The sequence below is a fragment of the Carcharhinus amblyrhynchos genome, chromosome 2 (assembly GCF_965287045.1).
Source record: "Carcharhinus amblyrhynchos chromosome 2, sCarAmb.v2.hapA, whole genome shotgun sequence".
Classification (NCBI taxonomy): Eukaryota; Metazoa; Chordata; class Chondrichthyes; order Carcharhiniformes; family Carcharhinidae; genus Carcharhinus; species Carcharhinus amblyrhynchos.
The window spans coordinates 37,171,326-37,193,728 of NC_137325.1; the positions used below are offsets into that span (position 1 = coordinate 37,171,326).

Below are 22,403 nucleotides of genomic sequence, written 5' to 3' on the forward strand. Positions count from 1 at the left end.
AGAGCAGAAGCAGAACCTGAAGGGTGCCCTTGATGTCCCTCTGACTTGTTGCTTCGTCTGCTCTTTCGTGATCTTAACTCAGACCTTCCTAACTTTTGATCTCGAGGACTGCACCAGCCAAACTCAGTGTAGACTTCAGGAATATTAACCTTAATTTTAAAACCCTGCAACAACAGAGGAGAGCAGAGTTCAAAATGTCACGATCAGGTAACCTAACCCCCTCTTGATCTCATTAAAATTTGAAGTGCAGGTATCAGGCCAGGCCAGGACTGAGGCTCCCACAAAAAGCAATTAGCACGACAGTAGGAATGTCTTGACATAACTGACGGTGCAATTTGAATTTTTCAGAAGAGAGATACTTTTTATTTGAAATTATTAAAAATCTCAGAAATTCTACCCTTTTGGATGTGGGTAAATTTCAACAGCTTCTATTGCACTTTCCTGCCTGGAGCATGTGATTGTTACTATGCCACAATAAACATAATGTGTGAAAGTCATACCTTACCCAAAGATTGTATATTATTTATCCTCAGTAGCTATGAAGGTTTTTTTTCGTTTCAATACAGTATTCCCTCTATCAAATAGAGTATTGGGGTAATTTCAGAGCATGAAACAAAGTCTATTCATGTGCACTCTTTAATTTTGCAATTGTTAACGAAATGTTAGCGAAACCATGGTTCACTTGTTTATAGCCAATGGATGAAACTGTTTACAATGTCGTATTGCGTTGATTGTCTTGCAACACAAAATGTATCTGAGCAATCTACAAAAGAATGTTACAAGACATCCTGTTTCAAAGTACTAATTATTTTTCAAGATACTAATTGACCTGATGTGTTTCTAGCATCAAAAATGCTGCAGATTTGAAGCAAAGGACGTTATTTTTTCATCTTTAGTGATCCCTTTTGGCCTTCCTCAATTTTGTTTTGGCTTCAGTTCCAGTATTATCCAATTACGCTTCTATGAAGTGCTTTGGGATATCTTTTAGGTTAATGGCACTAAAAAAAAAGCAAGGGGACTATAGGCAGGTGCATTTGTTTTGATCAAGACCCATTCTTCTTTTCTCCAACAGCCTGCCTAGTCAGCTTGTGATGATACTTACTTCCTGTCAGCGTTTTCTATTTATAGACATGGCATATAAGAATTTATAATAGAAGCTGTGTAATTATCATACTGTAATTAAGCCCTCCTTCCACATGAAAACTGCATTTGGTTTCATCTCCCCATGTATGATGCCAGGGAGATTGGCTAGTATATTTTGTGAAAAGTTTTAAAACAAAGCATAATTTTTTTTTGCATCTTGAACTCTGAATTATATTGATGACTGCCCACTTGGGATGGAATGGGAAGGTGTGGAGAAAAAATCAATTCTTGAAGAAAATAATTCTAAAAAACTGCTTATCAAATAAATTGAACATTATTAGTTCTATGGGTCTGATAACCAAGCTTTTAACCAATTGCTTTAAAATCAGTGGTTTGAAATCTATATTGAAACTGTCTTTTTCCAGAGTGTATGGTATATATTCATGTCAACGTTGTTTCTTAATATGGAACTTTGTTTTAGGCTGGGATAAACATTCATATGGTTACCATGGGGATGATGGTCATTCATTCTGTTCCTCTGGTACTGGACAGCCCTATGGACCAACGTTTACAACTGGGGATGTAATTGGATGCTGCGTAAATCTGATCAATAATACCTGTTTCTACACAAAGAATGGTCACAGTTTAGGTATGTGTTTACAAGGATGAATCCAGTTTACGTGAAATATTAAAGGCATGAATGATGAAGTCATTGAAATTTAAGTCCTTTTTTGATTTTTACACTTTAAGTGCAGTTCAGAAATTTCTTGGAGATATGAGCTTCATGTATGCTTGGAAAGAGCACTTAGACCATAGTGCTAAGGAATGTTTAAAACTGAAATAATTTAGTATTGTGTTTGTGCAACGGAAGGACTTTTTGCTTTATTTACTCCCTCACCCTGTCCTTTCTTGATAGCTAGCTGTCAATCCCTGAGGGAAATTGATATCTTTCTAAATTTTTGCTAATTAGTGATGTTGGTCAAAGCAGTGTAAATATGTCTTTGATTCTTCATTAGTACTTCATCCCTGTTTTTTAGTGTTTTAAGTAACTTTCTGCAAATGAGGAATGCTATAGAAATGCAAATTTTTATCTCTTTGCAAATTGAAGAAAATAAATTGTACAAAGGCAGAAACAAAAATGAAGAATATGGATTGAACACTGCTGTTAGTTTTGAGTTGATTAACTTTTTTTTAATTTGGAAAAAGGGTGGATTTTGCAATGATGGTATGTTTTCACTCCTTTGTATTTGCTCATATCACGGCTGCTGACTAATGTGGTCTGAAATCTATGTTTATACATTTTTGTTTTTCAAATTCTTAGTTTCTAATCTTTTGTTTGTTGATAGTGTTATAATAAGTCAAATATAATGTCTGATGGTCAGACATGTTATATGATCAGCATTTCCTCATAAAAATTTAAAAAGAAAATTGACTTTCAGTCTATCTTATTTTTATAATTATTTAATTGTTTAATATCTGTCATGGGAGACTACCAAGGCTCTTTACCAGGCTCTTATTACTTGTATGACTCTGACAAGAAACTTTGATCATGTTGGCCTTGTTTACTGCAAAATGAGGCCTTGATGCTTTGATCGCAGGGACAAGGGAGGAAGACTTTCTTGTGCACAAGATCTGGCCCGTCTAGGCAAGTCTCATGTACTGCTATTCCCATAAAGGGAGAAGTTTCTGGTTTGTTGAAGGTCCTGATAATTAATGAAAGATTCTCAAGGTGCAGATAAGAAACTTTAACCAAAGGAGAGATGCCAGCGTCTATTCTTTACCACTTTCTAACGTATGCCTAGAATCTTCCATCTTTCAGCTTCCTCACCTAAATCAGAGGGTTAAATATGTTACAATTTGCAGATCTTTTCCTCATTCATGTTGCAATGTTATGCCAAGGAGTTGAATGCCATTTTTTTTTTTAAATTTGATTTTAGTGGTTTTCCTTTAATTTCGGACCAGCATGATAGCTTGGATCACGTTCCAGATGACGTTTGAGTCTGGACTGTTTTTATATCATTTTGTTTTTTCAAAACCTCCACCTCCTGCCCCTTCCCAAAAAAAAGTAGCTTGCGAATGTTTGACCTTCAAGGAACCAGATCAAAGTACTTATTTGAACGTTTGTTCTTGAAACTTAATTTTATTCTTAAGCTTCAATTCTGATTCTGTGAGCTCGGAGTGGAAATCCTTCTCTTTTCATTTTTTAAATCATTTGCTAAAATAACTTATTGAGTGAGAGAGCTTTCTTGTTTAGCTGGGCCAAATTGTGGACAAGTCACCAGGACCGGATGGAATGCATCCAAGGGTTCTGAAAGAAATGGCGGAGGTGATAGCGGATGCCTTGGTGGTTATTTTCCAGACATTGCTGGATTCCGGGGAAGTGCCGGAAGATTGGAAAACGGCTAATGTTACGCCGTTGTTTAAGAAGGGTGTCAGGCAAAAGGCAGGGAATTATAGGCCGGTTAGTTTAACGCCTGTTGTAGGTAAAATGTTAGAATCCGTCATCAAGGAGGAAATAGCGAGGCATCTTGAGGGGAATTGCTTGATAGAGCAGACGCAGCACGGTTTCGTTAAAGGGAAGTCGTGTCTGACAAATTTACTGGAGTCCTATGAGGATGTGTCTAGGGCGGTGGATAGAGGAGAGCCGGTGGATGTGGTCTTTCTTGATTTTCAGAAGGCGTTTGACAAGGCACCTCACAAGAGGTTATTGCAGAAGGTTGAGGGTAGGGTGTTAGCGTGGATAGAGGATTGGTTGTCAAATAGGAGGCAGAGAGTGGAGGTCAATGGGTGCTATTCGGATTGGCGGTTGGTGACTAGTGGAGTGCCCCAGGAGTCGGTGCTGGGGCCTCAGCTATTTACCATTTATATAGATGATCTGGAGGAGGGAACTGAGTGTAGGATGTCGAAATTTGCTGATGACACCAAGATTGGTGGAATGGAAAATTGTGCGGAGGGTGTGGAGAGTCTGCAGAAGGATCTAGATAGGCTGGGCGAAAAGGCCAGGAACTGGCAAATGGAATTTAATGTTGGCAAGTGCGAGGTGGTCCACTTTGGTAGGAATGATGGTAGGAAGGATTATTACTTACGTGGCGAAAAACTGCAGCAGGCGACGGTGCAGAGGGACCTCAGGGCCCTTGTGCATGAGTCGCAAAAACCCAGCTTGCAGGTGCAGCAGGTGGTCAGGAAGGCAAATGGGATGCTGGCCTTCATTGCGAGGGGGATTGAATATAAAAGTAGGGAGGTCTTGCTGCGGCTGTATAGGGCACTGGTGAGGCCGCAGCTGGAGTACTGTGTGCAGTTTTGGGCGCCGTACTTACGCAAGGATATTTTGGCCTTGGAGGGAGTGCAGAGGAGGTTTACTAGACTGATGCCGGAGTTGAGGGGGTTGAGCTATGAGGAGAGGCTGAATAAAGTAGGCTTGTACTCGTTAGAGTTTAGAAGAATGAGGGGAGATCTCATTGAGATGTATAAGATGATGAATGGGATGGATAGGATAGAGGTGGAGAGACTCTTCCTGCTCAGAAAGGACAGTAGGACTAGGGGGCACAGCCTCAAGATAAAGGGGGGGCGGTTTAGAACGGAGTTGAGGAGGAACTTCTTCACTCAAAGGGTGGTGAATCTCTGGAATTCTCTGCCCGTTGAAGTGGTGGAGGCTACCTCGCTAAATATTTTTAAGACATGGGTTGATGGGTTTTTTGATAAGAGAGGGGATTAAGGGTTGTGGGGAGAGGGCGGGAATGTGGAACTGAGCCGCAACAGATCAGCCATGATCTCATTGAATGGCGGGGCAGGCTCGAAGGGCTAGATGGCCTACTCCTGCTCCTATTTCTTATGTTCAAATAGGTTTTAAGAGAGAGGTGCTCAAAGTTTGGGTTGTTTTTTTTCCCTGATATTGTAATATCATGCAAGGAATTAATTTGGTTAATGCAGATTTTATCCATTGGTGGCATAGTGCATGTAGCACATTGTTGCAGAGGACATTCTTGCAGAGTTGACACAACCTATCCTTTGTGCCCAGTCATCTTAAGGAGAGTATTCAAAGCAGCCTCTTATTTTTGTCATGCATTTAATCAAGTGTAATTTTTTTTTGTTCTTTTAGATCACTGGTGATGTAATTTCACCTACTCTTGCCCCTTACTTCTGGGTGCCTTGAATAACCAGAAAACAGAATCAACTTCACCATTTTTGCTTGGGGATATAGTTGTAGGAAAGCATAAGATTTGAAAGGTGTGAGATCAGTGCTAATTGTTTTTCTTTGTAATTGAGTGGGAGTAACAAATCCATTACCTGAAACATGCTTTTAATTGAACACTTATTGAAGTATATACCTACATTTAAAAATGATTACTGTATTATGTAAATACATGTTTATACACACACTATGAATGCATTCATTTTAATTGCATGATGTTTTTGGGAAGTGTACATTGACATATATGGGAGCTGGCCTAATCTGGCGATCCCTTTTTTTCTGATATTCATTCCAAAGTGAGGCCACATTAGATGTCACCATTATGTCAAATTGGAGAAAAGACTGGTAGCCTTGTTGGAATCTTTAACGAGGCAGTGAATTTTACATCTGTTATAAAATGTGTAGTACATCAATAAATCTGCTTCAGTATTGGTTTTGAACTGTTTTAACTTTTAAAGTATTGTAACAGATCGCTGTTTAATATTATTAGATGGATATGTGTAAATTTGTTGGTTGTCTTTAAACCGAGAATCATTTCAGATGACACCAGACCTGACAGTTGAAAATAACAGTTCCAATAAATTGCAGATCCAATTAAATTGACACAATAAGTTGCGTATCAGGACTGAGTAAAAATTATACAAATCCTGCAGTGCCAATACTGGTTTACTAGTTTTAATTTCTGCATGATAGTAGTAGTTATTAAGCAATGAGAATTTCATACTCATAGAAAACTAGTAAGACACAAGACGTCTGTTGTTACTTATGCTGATATTTTCTTTTTTTGTTTAACCACAGGTATTGCTTTCACAGATCTACCAGTAAGTCAATTCTTTTTACAATATTTTTCCTAAGCTCGCTTTTATGTATACAAAAACAAAACACTGCAGGTTCTGGAAATATGACATGAAAACAAAATGCTAGAAATACATAGAATGTCAGGCAACATCCAAGGTCAGCAACCTGAAATGTTAACTGTTTCCCTCCATGGATGCTGCTTGACTTGGGTACTTGCAATATTTTCTGTATTTGTGTTTTTCTAAACAGAGTTTAAGCATGGGTGAGTGAATTATTTTATAACCTTGTCAGATTCCTGATACAGCTGAATCTTAATTTAAGCACCACATCTCCACATTATCTTGTTTTTATCTGGTTTCTTTTAAATTTTGGGTAGTCTGAATTGCATTTGGGACAGAAAAATAACTTCATTGTTGTCATGGTGTGACATGTGTTTTGGAACCGTCTTCTTAATTATCATTCTGATGGGAATGGTACATAGAAAAGTTGCATTTATGGCTGTCTCAGTGAAATCATTAGATTCTGTCCTATCCCCTAGTATCATCACTCCAGAATTAATTAATGATTTAGAACACTTTAATCAAGACTCTGGTTTTTCTTTAGGGTTGGGATTCTTCTAGCAGTAAAATGTCTGACAACACCAGGCTTTTCTCAGACTTTTGTCAGACTTTTTACTGTGTTTACCCCAGTCCCAACACCAGCATATCCACATCATTCTTCTAGCAACCAGTGGGTGACTATTGTGAGTAATGGCTTTGACAACTTGAAGGCTTTCCTTGGAGGATAAGTGTGGAGGAGGGAAAAAAACACACATTGTGGCTTAATGAGTACTGGTTGCATATTTCTGAGGGTGCATTATCTGGAATCTCCATTTAACATTTATCATTAATATCTGAGTTTTTAGGATTCTTTCTTTTCCTAAATGGATGGTTACTAAATATTTTGGGAACCTTTTTGGATCTATGTTCTCTCCTGTTTCCCACAGTCTTTTCTCAGCTGCAGTGGTAATCAGAAGGTAATGGAACTACTATTCAACAAAACAGAACACACATCACTTACTCATTACTTCACTCGGGGCCGTTTTGCCCTTCCAGTTGATGTCCACCATATATATTGTAAAACCATCTATCTTCCTTTTCTTTTTTGTGGCTGGTTCATTACATTCCTGATTTGTGCCTTTTAAATGGTGGACAGATTTTGGTGAGTCAAGAGATGAGTTACTTAGGCAGAATTTCCAGCCGCTGACCTCTTTAGTTATAGTACTTTTATGGCTGGTCTAATTAAGTTTCTGGTCAATGATAACACCCAGGATGTTGACAATGGGGGATTCAGTGATGGTAATGCCACTAAATGTCAAGAGCAGTTAGTTGGGTTCTTTCTCATTGGAGATGGTCATTGCTTGGCACCTGTGTGGCACGAATGTTACTTATTGCAGGCTAAGCCTGAACATTGTCCAGGTCTTGCTGCAAATGGATATTCAGCACCTGAGGAGTCATGAATGTTGCAAAACCATTGGTGCAGTTATCAATGAGCAACGCCATTTTTGAGCTCATGATGGAGGGAAAATCATTTTTGAGCTGAAGATGGTTGGACCTTGGACACTACCCTGAGGAACTCCTGCAGTGATGTCCTGGAACTGAGATGATTGAACTCCAACAATCACAACTATCTTCTTTAATGCTACATAAAACTCCAGTCGGAGGAATGTTCCCCCTCTCCTGATTCCCATTGACTTCAGTTCTGTTTGGGCTCCTTGATGCCACACTCAGTCACATGCTACCTTGATGTCAAAAACCATCATTCTCACTCTGGAGTTCAACTCTTTTATCCATTTTGGACCAAGGCAATAATGAGCTGAGGACCCTGGTGGAACCCAAATTGTGTGTCAGCGAGCACATTATTGCTATGTATGTGCCATTTAATAGCACTGTCAACATCTCCTTCCATCACTTTGATTTAGAGTAGACTTGTGGGGCAGCTGGAGCAGTAATTGGCTGAGTTGAATTTTTCCTGCCTTTTGTGGATAGTAATATTGCACGTTGCTGGGTAGATGTCAATGTTGTGGCTGTACTGGAACAATTTGGCCAGGGTGTGACTAGTTCTGGGGCACAAGTCTTCAGTGCTGTTGCCAGAATATTATCAGGACCCATAGCCTTTGCAGTATCTAGTGCCATCAGCCATTTCTTGATAACACTTGAGAGAATCAAATTGGCTGAAGCCTGGCATATGAAAAGCTGACCATCTCAGGAAGAGGCCAATTCAAGTTGGAGATATGCGTGGCTCATGTCCAACTTCCAAAATGTTTAGCTCCCAGTTGACCTGGCATACAGGTCTTCAATCCAGGGCATGAAGTATCCACCGAGCTGTTAGAAACCCTATTGATTGGAAGCCAATAGTCTCCATAAAGTCAGATCAACTTACCTGGCTTAAGGAGAGGAACAACAGGTGCGGCACACTCTGTAACCAGTTTTGTTCTTGTGATGCCCAGCTTTTCCGTGTTCTGGTTCTGAATCTACCTTTTCCAGTAGGGAGTATGGAACTGATATTGCTGTAAAATACTTGGGCATAGTATAGGGGTCAATATAAATCTTAGCTTTGGCTCCCCTTATTTTCCCAAGTCCTCCTTGGATGATTTCAGTGTACTTATTGATGACTTCATATAGTCCCCCTGAGCCGAGCTGAAAGATCTCTAGCCATTTCAGCTTTGGAGCCAATCTTGCTACATGAGACTAGATCCTTGTCCTCACACAATGATGAGTGGAATTCAAGCCAACTGTTGCCTGTAAATCACTAAGGTTGCTGTGGTGCCCTTCACCTGTTCCCCTGTATAGGTGGCCATCCTGGCCTTTGTACTTTCCAGGTTCAGGAGCTGAATACCAACCTGGAGGTGATTATTAATTTGCTTCCTGATATTGGAGACCATAGCTCCCAAATCCACTTTTTAATGGGTGGCCACTTACTAACAGGAGCAACCGTTGTCATGGGAAACGCGATTTAATTGCAATGTCAGCGGTCAAGGATCTTTCTGCAAGTTATGGTTTGGTAGTGGCGTTAGTCTTTATTGAAATTGCCCGCATTTTGACTTTCCTTATATATTAGCTTTGATTATGATCTTCTGCTGCACTTGCAAAGGTAAAATACTTGGGCGTATTGGAGCATCTACAACCTTCTAGAATAAGCTTCCTAGGAGTTTGAAGACTGTCCCTGTCTTCCCTTGTCTGATGATGCAACTCGGGCTCCACTGTTGCCAGGGCTACTGGGTTATTTTACAGATACCGTTGCTCTCAGTTGAGGGATGGATATTACATGAGACCGCTGTGCCCAATCAGAGGACACTGCTATCTGACAGTCCCTTTAGTTCCTAATCTCCTTTTGCATTCTCCAACAATAGGGCTATCTCAATGGCCTTCTTTAATTCAAAATGAGTTATGCCAATAATTTTTTTTTTTGGATTGCCATCTCGTTGGTTCCAGACCAGTTTGTCTCGCAACCTGTTGTTCAGGGGTGGCTCAAAGTCACAGTGCTCTGCCAGTTTTCGCAACCTGATCAGAAATTTGGTGATGGATTCCTCAGGAGTTTCCCTACCATGTTGAAGTGGTGTCACTGGAGTATTATGGAGGGTTTTGGGTCATAATAGCTTTTTAGCCAAGCCATTAAAGATTTTGGGGTCAGTCATCCAGGTAGATCAGGCTTTTTATCACACTGTAGCTCGAGTCCTGCATGCCGTCAACAGGATCACTTTCTGCTTTGTCGCCGTCCATACTGTTGGCCTGAAAAAAAAAGTTTCCCAAAAAGAGACATGTTTCTTCCCAGAGGAGTAGTTGCCTCGATAGTAAAGATGGTGGAAAGGGGAGAAAAAACTTGTTTTACTTCTCGTCAACATAATAATCTAATTAAGACCAGCCTTCCACCACCAATCACCTTTTTATTTGCAGTGATACCTGAATGCCTTTCAACAGCTGCAGAGTGCAGATCAGTCTATCGACTGCCAGCCTGCGTGGAGCCAGCTGGTTTTGAACTCTCCTTCCCAATTATTCCATCCCCTTAATAATGGAGCTCATATTCAACAAGACCGACAGGGAGATTTATTGATGATGATCCCCGTAGCCATCACATCACTTTCTAATTATTTGCTGCACCTGCATTCTAGCCTTCTGTGATTCATGTACCAGGACACCAAAATCCCGCAATCTCTCACTATTTAGATTGTATTCATTATTCTTCCCCTCAAAATGGAACATTTCAAGTTCGCCCACATTATACGCCATTTGCCAGATCTTTACCCACTCATTTAACCTATCAGCTCCAAGGTGTGGTTATGCATAATTCACTGAAGACTAACATAAAGGTGTAGCAAGCTATTAGGAATGCAAATGAGATGTTAGCCTTTATCACAAGAGGATTTGAGTACAAAAGTAGTGAGGTCTTGTTTCAGTTGTATATCTGGAATAGTGTGTGCAGTTTTGCTCCTCTCAATTCAGGATAATTAGTGTTATAAAGGGAGTGTAACAAAGGGTCACCAGACTTGTTCCAAGGATGGCGGGACTGTCTTATGAAGAAAAATTGCACAACTGGGCCTGTATTCTCTAGAGTTTTGAAGAATTAGAGATGATCTCATTGAAACCTACAAAATGCTTAAAGGAATATACAGGGTAGATGTAAGTAAGATGTTTTCCTTGGTTGGGGAGTCTAGAACCAGGGAACACGATTTCAAAATAAGAGGGACCGTCACTTAGGACTGAGATGAGGAGAAATTTCTTTACACAGATGGTTGTGATTCTTTGGAATTCTCTACTCCAGGGTGGCTGGGCAAACTCAATCATTGAGTGTGTTTGAGATAGAAGTTGATAGATTTCAGCTTAATAACAATGTAAGAGATTATGTCAATAGTGTGTGCAAAAGACATTCAAATGTCCGATCAGTCAAGATCATATTGAATGGCAGAGCAGATTTGATGGACTGAATGGCTTACTCCTGTTCCTATGTTTCTTTGTAGCCTCCTCTATGTCCTGTTCACAATTTATTTTCTTATCTTTGTGGCATTAGCAAATTTCAGAACCATGTGTTAGGTCCCTTCATCCTTGCAATTTAAATAAATTATAAAACGTTGCGACCCCAGCACACCACTCGCTACATCCTGTCAGTCACTAAAAGACCCATTTATGTCAGCTGTTCCCTGTTCAATAGCCAATCTTCTGTCCATGACAATACGTTGCCCCCTGCTTTTATTGTTTCACAACCATTGATGTAGCACCTCATCAGATGTCTTCTGGAAATCTAAATACAGTACATCCACTCTTGTCTCTACTCTTTGATACCATATCTTCCCAAATTTGATTCCCTGCCCCCACTATTTAATTTCAAATCCTCTCTACTTCCCTAATTATGCAGCCCAGCACAATTGAGGTGTAGACCGTTCCAACGGTACAGATTCCACTTTCCCCAATGCTGGTGCAGCTGTGCCACGAACCTGAATGCACATCCACTACACCAGTCTGAGCCACACATTCATTTCTGATATTAATAGTCCCATGCCAATTTGCACATGGCTCAGGTAATCTAGAAAGTATTATCTTTGAGGTTCTGCTTCTTAATTTGATTCTTGGGTCTTCATACTGATTATGCAGAACCTCCTTCCTCATCTTGCGCATGTCATTATCACTGGATCCTCTCCCTCCTACTGTAAGTTTTTTTTCTCTAGAGCTCAGCAAATGTCCCAAACCCTGGCAGCAGGCAACAATATAACAACTTAGACTCTTGTTCTTTGCAACAGAGAATAGTGTCAAATCCCCTACTGCCAAGACATTAATTTGTGCTTCTGCTGCCGCCGCCCACCACCACCACCCACCGCCAGCCCGCCACCCCCCCCCGCCTCGTGCCACAGTCAGCTTATCCACCCTATAGCCTCCACTGTCATCCAAACAAGCAAGAAGAACCTCAAACGTGTTAGACAATTGCACAGCCTGATACTCCTGCACTCTTGCCCTTCCTCTGCTGTAGTCACACTCTTCTGTCCCTGACCACCTTCCAAACCTGAAGACCCGAATCTAAAGGGTCTGACCACTTCCTGATGCAAAGCATCCATATAACTTTCACACTTGCTGATGTGTAACAGAGTCTACAGCTTAGCCTCCAGCTCAAAAACTTTGAGGTGAAGCTCCTCAAGCTGCAGACACTTGCAGGTCCACCTGCCCTGGATCACAGTTGTATCCAGAGGTTTCCACATTCTGCACCCATGACACATCACATGTCCTGCCATACTTTATATGCTTTCATTCATGACTAAATTCATTTGATTATTTATTTTCTTTCAAATATTTATTAATCTTATCACAACTTCCTGTAGTCTTTCAAACCATAAGAATATTATAGGCCTTGTCCAGTTACCGAATATTCATCAAACAGTTCACTTCTTCCCCTGTAGTGGAGCAAGAACCAAATGCTACGCAGTGAAAGTATTAGAAAAGACAAATGAATATCTCCTCACCAAACTCTTTAAGATCACCAAACTCTCTCTCACTTCTAAGGTTGCACTCTACTGCTGATTGGACTGAGAATGTCTAAATTTATGTGCTCTGAATACAGGGACTAGATGAGCTCAAGTACAGCAAAGACCAGTTCAGGCCAGTGTCCTTATTTAACTATTTCAGTTGCCCCCTGCTTGGCCTTCTGAACATGACTTAGAATTTAAATAGCACTTGCAGTTAAATGTTAAATACAGACAATATTGGGTTTCTAGAAAGATGATAAAGTTTCTCCACACTCACCAAACTCTCTCTCTCTCCATTGAGGTTGCGCTCCAGTGATACTTCTCAGAAATTTGAGGAATGAAGCCCAGGAATACAGTACATGTCATTTGACCACCAGCTATGTCATCATACAAACCATTGGAATGCTGAAGATGCAGTTCAGGTGCTTGAGGTTGATCAGCACAAAGTCTTTGACCTGTAGGAGGAACAAAGGTGCAGATCACAAAGTCTCTTTGAAGAATTCTGAGGAGGTGGTGCTGAGGGCAGTGCACATGTGTGGCACACATTGCTGCATGGGACATTCTGAATATCGTCAAATTCACCCAGCTTCAGTTGGTCCACCCATCTCACCAGCTCATGAAAACCACGTCAGACTTCCCCATCCTTTCCCACTACCTTCCACTAACATACAACTGTTCTTTCAAAAACCAAGCTCCTTTTCACAGTCCCCTTTATTATTATTAATTCAGGTTTTCCAATTCATCATCAAACAACTGAAAAGGCCACTAGCAATCAGAACCAAGGATGGGCAACATGGAAAAGTGGTGTAAAGCAGCAATAATTAATACTGAGGCACTTAATATCACAATGTCAAAGACATCCGTGTGCCTATCCTTGTGCAACTACAAGGCTGGGATTCTCCCAAAAAAATTAATGTGCGGGAAAACAGGAGTATTTCGTACCTTTTTTTTGGGTATACTTAACAGAGAGAAGCTCCGACTCTCTGAGCATTGCAGAGTGCCTCAGCAAGATTCAGTCTGGTAAGTAGGAGGCATTGGAGTCTCATCCCGCCCAAGAGGCCAGCAGCGTAGTGCTGAGCAGGTTGCTGTGCATGTCAGAGCACACAGATCAGGTGCACACTCTACCATCAAAATAAGAGGCAAGAATGCCAGATTCTGACTAGGGCACTAGAGAAGAAGTGAAAGCTCTTTGAGGGAAGTTCTCATTTCCTTGTCTCTTTTCAGTGGTATCTCTTTCATGGACCAGCAGTATTTCATTGCTGCTGCTGTACTGAAGAACACTTTATTGCAGATCAGAGCGGTGCTGCCTTGTCAAGGCTGGGTTATTCCACCTTTTTACTGGAATCAAGAGTCTGCAAACCCTTGTTCAAGACCTGAATTGCCTCATATGATACGCCATTCAATTAGCCATTTTATCCATAGAAGAAACATCAACCTGATGGCCTGCTGTACCATCCCACTCATTCTTGAGGGCACACTTCTAGAATCTGATTATGATTTTGCACATTGTGCTTGAAATGCCTGTACATTGCACAACCTCTGCAGCTGCTTAATGATTATCTTCTTCATTGGTGGTTCCTGTGATTCTTCATCTTGTGTCCTGTTAAGCAGAACTTAGAGGCTTGCACCCACCGAGGAGTTCTCACTATTGCTGTCCCAGCAGTCGTCATCAGTTGATCCTGACTTGAGGTGTGAGTCATCTGTTGAAACCCCAGATAATTCTTACTGGCCCCACCGAAGTGTCAGTATCTGAGCTGGTGTAGTCCAAAGGATTAAGTTCTTCTAAGGAACCATCTGCCATGCTTGTCTGTTTTTAAAAGTCCAACCTTGTGTGTAATCCATTTGAAATCTTTCACTAAATTTATTTTCTGGTCTCAATAACAGACTTGCTTTGAATGAACACGTTAAAATTAAACAGAAAAAAACTACAAGGGATATCAGAAAAATGGTTCTGATGAACGGTTATTGATCTGAAACATTAATTCTCTTTCTCTCTGACCCACTGGATATTTCCAGCATTTTCAGTTCTTATTTCAGATTTCTAGCTTCTGCAGTGTTTTGCTTTTGTAATATTCTGGGTTCACTTCAACACTTATTTCTGTAAAGGTGTTTCTTGCATTAGAGAAGCTGGATTGTTTAATGTAAACATTTTAAGAGAAATGGAAACCGCTTGCAGCAGTGCTACAGTTTATTCACATAATAAGAATGGGGGAATTAGTTTGTGATTGTAGTACTTAACTACCAAAAGTAATGGAGGGGATGTGGGAGACTGGTGGGGAGGATCACTGAAAATTATTGTTGAAAGAATCTCCTCTTGCATTTTTGTTCCATTTAACAATCCTATCTGAATATGAATAAATACTTGTAAACAAGGCTAACAGTCTCTGACATATAATAGGTTAAGAGGTGACCTAATTAGGTATGTGGTATTTTGAAAGAAATTGATTGGGTAGTCGAAAGAAAACAAAATTCCACTGATAGGGCAGTCTAGGATAAGGGTATGTAACCTTTAAAGTCAGGACTAGTCCATTCAAGAAACAACTCTGCAAACACAAAATCTATGCATCACAGAGTTCCACATTTCTACCAGTTTGTGCAAGGGGAACCAAGACAGGTGGCTGGAGTTAATATTTAGATCAGTCATGATCCCATTGATTTGGGCAAAACTGTATTGAAGGGCTGGATGGCCTACTGCTGTTTCTGTATTGTTGTTTCTTTTTCCTTGAATTCAGCAAATGTCATTTTTCCAGTAATCACACATCCTGGACTCAAAGACACGTTCTGCCAATCTTTTGTATATGTAGTATAGGGCCAGTTTGCAGTTTAGAGGTTATGTTGGAACCTTGATTATTAGGTGTAGATTTTATGGATGAGCGAAACACTAACACATTGGAATGGAAGATATTGTGTATGTTCACTAAGTTAATGCCAACACTTTTTTTTGGCTAGAGCTCTAATGCACAAAGTCTGCAAAATGGGGGACAAATTTGTAAAATCTATCCCTTTTTGTGGGAAAAACAAAAGTGTTATGACTTTAGTGACTTTAGCTATACGGAAGGGATGGGAAGGAGAATGTTTGGGCACGTGAATAGCAGAGGAAGGCAAAAGCATCAGTCCAAGTAGTTACGTTATCTCAGCCATGGGCGGCACAGTGGTTAGCACTGGTGCCTCACAGTGCTGGGGGCCAGGTTCGATTCTGGCCTCGGTGACTGTGTGGAGTTTGCACGTTCTCCCAGTATTTGTATAGTTTTCCTCTGGGTGCTGCAGTTTCCTCCCACAGTCCAAATGTTATGGAGTTAGGTGGATTGGCCATGGCAAATTGTCTCTGTGTCCAAAGCTCTGTGAGTTAAAGGAATAAATAAATGGGCTTGTGGGAATAGGAACTGGGTAAGATGCTCCGACAGAGAGTCTGTGCAAACTTGATGGGCCAAATGGCCGCCTCCTGCACTGTAGAGATTCTATGATCTCACAAGCACTAAGTGGATGTTGGAGTATATGGATGCCTCATTGTGTTCTGTATAGAGATGTCCCATTTTGGGTGGAGTGGGTGTGCTAATTGTCTCTTCTTTCTGCTTCTTCCACTGGGACTGCAACTGCTGTGTGCCTTATATCACTTCAGGATCAGCAAAACTAGCAGGGTGTAGTGATGCTTTCTGGAGCCTGGATATGGAGCTATGTGTCTGCTTGCCAGATTTCTACTGTAACTGCCAAGCTACAGTACCAATGTTTTCCCCTTGGAGCTTGAGGGGACCATATGGTGGAATTCTGCTGCCCTGTCTGCCATGGAATTGGAGCGGGCAAGGGGCAGACAATGGAAATATCTGTTGACCTTGAGCTGGAATTTCTGAACTCACTCGAGCGAGGCTGTAAAATCCTGCCCATAATGTCACTGGACTAATAATCCAGAGCCCAGACTAATACTCTGGGGAACATGGGTCCATGGTCGCTGGTTGTATTTTACATTCGCATTAGAAAATCTGGAATTGAAAGCTAGTTTTAGTAATGGTGACCGTGAAATTATTATCCCTTGTCATAAAGATTCTTTTAGGTTCTTTAAGGAAGGAAATCTGGTGTCCTTACCTGGTCTGGCCTACATGTGACTCTGGGTCCACAGCAATGTGATTGATTATTGACTGCACTTTGAAATGGCCTAGTAAGCCACTCCATTCAAAGGCTGAAGGATAAACAACGAATGCTGGTCATGTCAGTGACACCCACATCTCAAAAGTAATATAGAAAATTTTTTTTGTTACTTCTAGAAGCATTATTGATTGAAGTGACCCCTCCCCAAACTATTTAGATTTTTACACAGACCAGTTTATTCTATAGTCCTGTTCAATGTTTGTGAATTTAAAATTGTGCTATATTATCCTTAAATCATGTAAAATATAAGTATGGGTGGAGTAGGAGGAGGAAATATAGCTTGGCACATCATGCTGCTTCTCAGGAGGAAGTAGAAATTTACAAGTTTAATTCATTATAAATCTTTGCAGTAATAACTTATTTTAAAGTAATTTTCAGCTGCAAAAGTGCCCATATATATGACCATTGTCAACTAGGAAAATACTGGACTGTTTGAAGAATCTAAAACTTGCAAAGTGATTATTTTTTTTCTCTTGTTCAGCCAAATTTATACCCCACAGTTGGACTGCAGACACCAGGGGAGGTGATAGATGCTAATTTTGGACAGCATCCATTTGTTTTTGATATAGAGGACTACATGCGAGAATGGAGATCTAAAATTCAGACCCAGATTGAAAGATTCCCTGTAGGAGATCGAGAAGGGGAATGGCAGACAATGATTCAAAAGTAGGTGACACATTGTCTGTTATCTACAGTAGCATTTTTCATTTACAAATATTTAAAATAGTTTCCTGTGATTTAACTCTGATTTAGATTTAAAAGCTAGATGGATTTCTTCTTGCATCTAATTACAACTTGTATTTCTCAATGTTAAATGCTACAAACTACATGCTCATATTTCAATTTTTTTTATTAACAATAAATCTGGTCATAGTGACTGAAAAAATATTCAGCTGAATGCTGCACTTTTAAACCTTGCCCTATTTGAATGCATCCAGTAAGAGATATTAACTGACCTGGTCATGGACATAGAAGTAAAATATAGTCCTACATCTCTCAAACAATAACAAAATTATATTTCTGGGCAGGCATTTAATTTGGAATTGAGAAACCCTCCTCCTCTCCTATCGAAAGGAATCTTTCTTTTTCTCTTTGCTTTCTCTTTTTTTCCCCTCCCCCAGGTTTACAAAGCTGCAAAAAGTTGTTTTGATTTCAGCTAAGAATAGCTCAATGCTTTGCTGTTGCATTGGCTCAGAGATTGGCATGTAAGTTTAATTAAAGGATGGTCTTAGTTACCTATTAATTCTCCAGTTCAGTTTACATGTCTTTCTTATTGCTTAAAGCAATAAATTTCTCTTCCAATGTTCTACAAGCTCACATGCTCCCTTTCTCCATTTCTCCCATATGAGCAGCCTTTTTCCCTGTTTGTACCCACTTATCTGTCTCGTATCACTCTTGTCTGTATCCTGTGCATGTGGTCTTTCTCTCATGTACATGTCTAAAGCCCACTGCTTCCCTTTTAACTACATATTTTGGTTGTCTGAGTCGATAATATTTTCTGATTTAACTGAGTCCTCTTGGTAACAAAATTGCAGTAACAGAAGAAGGAACTAGTGAAGAGTTTGTTTTTTGGTGTAAATATCCCATTATAAGTTTTAATACATTTTAAGTGCTGACTTTTTGATGTTTATTGTGTGAATTTTTACAATCTATTATCTTGATCTGTGCAATGAGAGTTTTTGTGCACGTATATTTGTGGGCTGTTCCTGCAAATATATTTACAAATGTCATAACTCTGCAAAACATGTAACCTGAATGTTGAAATCAATGGGGAAAACATGGCGTGTGCACACTCGCAAGACAGTTTCCATTGAGTTTGGTAAGTGTTTCCTGTTATTGCACATGTACAGCCTGGTGTAATCATCTTTTATACTAGAATTTTTAGAAGCTGCACTGTATTGTGAAATACTGCTGACCTTGGACTGTTGTGTAAATTTTTTTAAATTCAATTTCCAGAATGGTTTCATCTTACTTAGTGCATCATGGTTATTGTGCCACAGCTGAAGCCTTTGCCAGGTCTACAGGACAGGCTTTCCAGGAGGAACTAGCATCCATTAAGAATAGACAAAGTGAGTCTAAATTGAACAATAGCTTGATTCTGCCTGATGACTTGTTTGAAGGTGTGCTGTTTAAAATTATGTTCCCTCTGAACTTTACTCAGCTTTTTCGTTCCCAATAATTCCTAAATAATGACAGTGCGTTTGTAAAAATAAAATTTAGAGAATGCTGAGCTTTGTGGCTGGTGATGAGCTTGTGAGTTATTAGCATTCAGAGTAATCTCAAACAATTAAGCAAATATTCTAAGAAATGATAAGTGGATTTTTACCTAGCTAAGTGCATGTTGGAAATACTCATGTAGAAAGAAGGATTTTTCACTGAAAATAGAACATAGAACACTACAGCACAAACAGGCCCTTCGGCCCACGAGTTGCGCCGATCACATCAACACCTACCAATCTATAGACCTATCTATAACCCCCAATCCCATAAAACCCCATATACTCATCCAGAAGTCTTTTAAAAGACCCCAGCGAGTTCGCCTCCACCACCACTGACGGCAGCTGATTCCATTCACTCACCACCCTCTGAGTGAAAAACTTACCCCTAACATCACTTCTGTACTTTCCTCCCAGCACCTTTAAATCTGTGTCCTCTCGTAGCAACCATTTCAACCCGGGGAAATAGCCTCTGAGAATCCACCCTATCTATTCCTCTCAACATTTTATAAATTTCTATCAGGTCGCCTCTCAACCTTCGTCTCTCCAGGGAAAAGAGACCCAGGTCCCTCAACCTAACTTCATAAGGCTTGCCTCCCAGTCCAGGCAACATCCTTGTAAATCTCCTCTGTACCCTTTCAATAGCTTCTACGTCTTTCCTATAATGAGGCGACCAGAACTGCGCACAGTACTCCAAATGAGGCCTGACAAGGGTCTTATAAAGTTGCAGCATTACCTCCCGACTCCTAAACTCAATCCCTCGATTAATGAAGGCCAGTACACCATACGCCTTCTTGACCACCTCTTCCACCTGCGAGGCCGATTTAAGAGTCCTGTGGACCCGGACCCTAAGATCCTTCTGCTCTTCAACACTACTAAGACTCCTGCCCTTGATAGTGTACTCGTTCATCCCGTTGGTTCTGCCAAAATGGACGACTACGCATTTATCCGCAATAATATCCAGTTAATTTGTAATTGCTATCTATTATTGTGATGCAATTAAAGATTTTGGGCCCGATTTTCCAACCTCTCCAGATGGCCAGCAGGAATCCCAATGCCCTGGTGATTGGGGTGTAGGCCAAAATTGGGATTCCTGACAGGCATGAGACTCTTGGGATTCCTCTCATTGTCCCTGGTCAGGTTCCTGCCCAGTGTGGGCAGCAACCCGATAATTATACAAACGTGCTAATTTTAATGTCAGCAACAGGTTTGACAGGCCATCCACCACCCTCCTATCATTCACCTGGCCTACCAGTGGGAACGGCACTGTGCGGGCTTTACACGTGCTACCCACAAGCAGAGTCATGATCTGCTAGACCCTGAGAGTTCAGGGGAGCAATAGCAACCCCTCAGAAGAGGGGCATCCTCCCCCACCCCACCACCACTCAAATCATGGGTGACCTGACCTCACCTCACCTCCCCCTCAGCCCCCTTTCCCCTCAGACCATCCACTCAGCCCCTCTTCAGGCCATCTGCCTTGACAGTGCCAACAGTGCACTCCATGCTGGTACTCATGAGGCCGGTGCCTTGGGCCTCAAGGAAGCTAGAGAAGGTAGGTCCAGTGGCCATTTGTGCCTATGCTGCTGCCAGGCTGCAGAGGAAGGGTCCTTCAAGGGTCCTGGAGGATTCGAGCTAGGGCAAGGGGTTGAACTCAGATTGTCGAGGTTGGACTGCCCCATCTAGCCCTAGCAGACATAAAGCTCACCCCTGGCATGGTGATTTCAGGCATCCTTGTAATCAACATCTGCATTCTTGCCTGTCAGCTGTGAAAATTCTGAAATGACCAGGTCACCTTATTCTCCATGCCCCTCTGGTCACCTGGCAAGCTTTTAAATCACTGGAATATTCCATTCTGCAAGAGATTTTCCTTTCTCTCTCTGTCAGAAGCTCCAGAGGTGAGCAGGGAAGTTGACCCACTATTTGTAAGTAGGGGGTGGGTTGGATGCCCCTTTCTGGTGATAGGTTGGTGGTGCCCTCTGGACAGTGGAGGGATGAGTACTATTTAATTTTTTGAGGGGGAAGGGGTACTTCTCCAACATTGGGCCGCCCTTTAAAAATTGTGGCCCAGCCTTGGAACAGCAGGGCTGTCCAGTGGATTGCTCGAAATGAGCTTATTAGCATCTTTCAAGTGGCTAAATCCCATGTGATAAGTGCTGCCAACGTGAGCGGGAAACATTTTTGTTTTCCTGCCAACGTGGGCATTTAGCCCCCAAAATGGGAGAATTCTGCCTTTTATGTTGAAACAAGTTATCTTAATACATTTGGATTGTCATATGTTGCCTCAGTGAAACATTTGATGCTTTGGTAAGATTTGGAGGTGGCACAGTGGTTAGCACTGCTGCCTGACCCCACGAGGGGCTCGGGTTTATTCCTGGCTTTGGGTGAACTGTGTGGAATTTGCACATTTTCTCATTGGTTTCCTCCAGGTGCTCCAGTTTCCCCCCTCCGTCCAAAGATGTGCAGGTTAGGTGGATTGATCACGCAAAGCTTTTCATTACTGTCCAAAGATGTGTAGGTTAGGGGGATTAGCCATGGTAAATGCACAGGGTTATGGGGAAAGGATGGGGGTGTGGGCCTGGGTAGGATGCTCTTTCAGAGAGTTGATAGGCTGAATGGTCTCTTTCTGTATTGTAGGAATTCTATAATGTTATTCTGAAGGTATTTCGTGTAAGCCTGAAGGTACAGCGCTGGTAATAACCATGCATTACAGAGTTAGCTTAGAAATATATATTCAAAATTCAGTTGGTTAGCATTAGTGAAATGAATGATGTACTGATAGACCACCTCAGCTGTAGGTTACTGTTTGAAGTATTTCTAATTTAATTTCTAAAGTGTGAACTTGCAGACTATTAATGGTGGTTTCACGTGATCTTAACCTTGTGACGTGTGTGTGTGTGTGTGTGTGTGTGTGTGTGTGTGTGTGTGTGAGGAAACCCAACCATGTAAAAGTGATAATCAGAGGCTAAAAATATATTTACTTCACTTTGTTTTTGCAGTCCGTTATTAAAAATATTAAGTTAAGGTTAGGTTGATGCCGACCTGATTCTCCAGCAGTATTCCATTCAAGTTTAATGTGGCATTGACTTGCTTATTAAGAATTTTATAGAATTGCACATTACCTATTAGGTATGCCATTTGCAGTGAAGATGGTCACAGTTAATTTGTATTTTACTTTTTTTAGGAATTCAGAAACTGGTACTAGCAGGACGAATGGGAGAAGCTATTGAAACAACACAGCAACTATATCCAGGTCTACTTGAAAGAAAATCCAACCTCCTTTTTATGTTAAAGTAAGTAGCTTTCCTAGCAATTTTTAATGCTACATGAAATATTTGTAATGCTGAAATAGTGGTCGTCACTTGTGGCATTTCTTCATTAATCCGGGATTTGGGTTAAAGAAAAGCTTGACTTTTCATAGTTATGCATGTTAAAGTTAGGAATTCCATTTCATCGCTAAAAACAGAAGCTTCCAGGTGCCAAG

At 40.9% G+C, this 22,403-nt stretch overlaps 1 protein-coding gene across 3 annotated transcripts in view; it reads left to right on the top strand.

Moving 5' to 3' along the window:
- The window catches only part of ranbp9 (RAN binding protein 9), an 85,790-nt gene that overhangs the window by 33,548 nt on the left and 29,839 nt on the right, over window positions 1–22,403 (top strand). For all 3 annotated transcript variants that reach the window (XM_080204559.1, XM_080204549.1, XM_080204568.1), the window contains 5 exons: window positions 1,565–1,732; window positions 6,074–6,096; window positions 17,188–17,372; window positions 18,663–18,775; window positions 22,104–22,212. In XM_080204559.1, coding sequence (XP_080060685.1) covers window positions 1,565–1,732; window positions 6,074–6,096; window positions 17,188–17,372; window positions 18,663–18,775; window positions 22,104–22,212 — 598 coding nt within the window. The remainder of the gene's footprint in view (window positions 1–1,564; window positions 1,733–6,073; window positions 6,097–17,187; window positions 17,373–18,662; window positions 18,776–22,103; window positions 22,213–22,403) is intronic.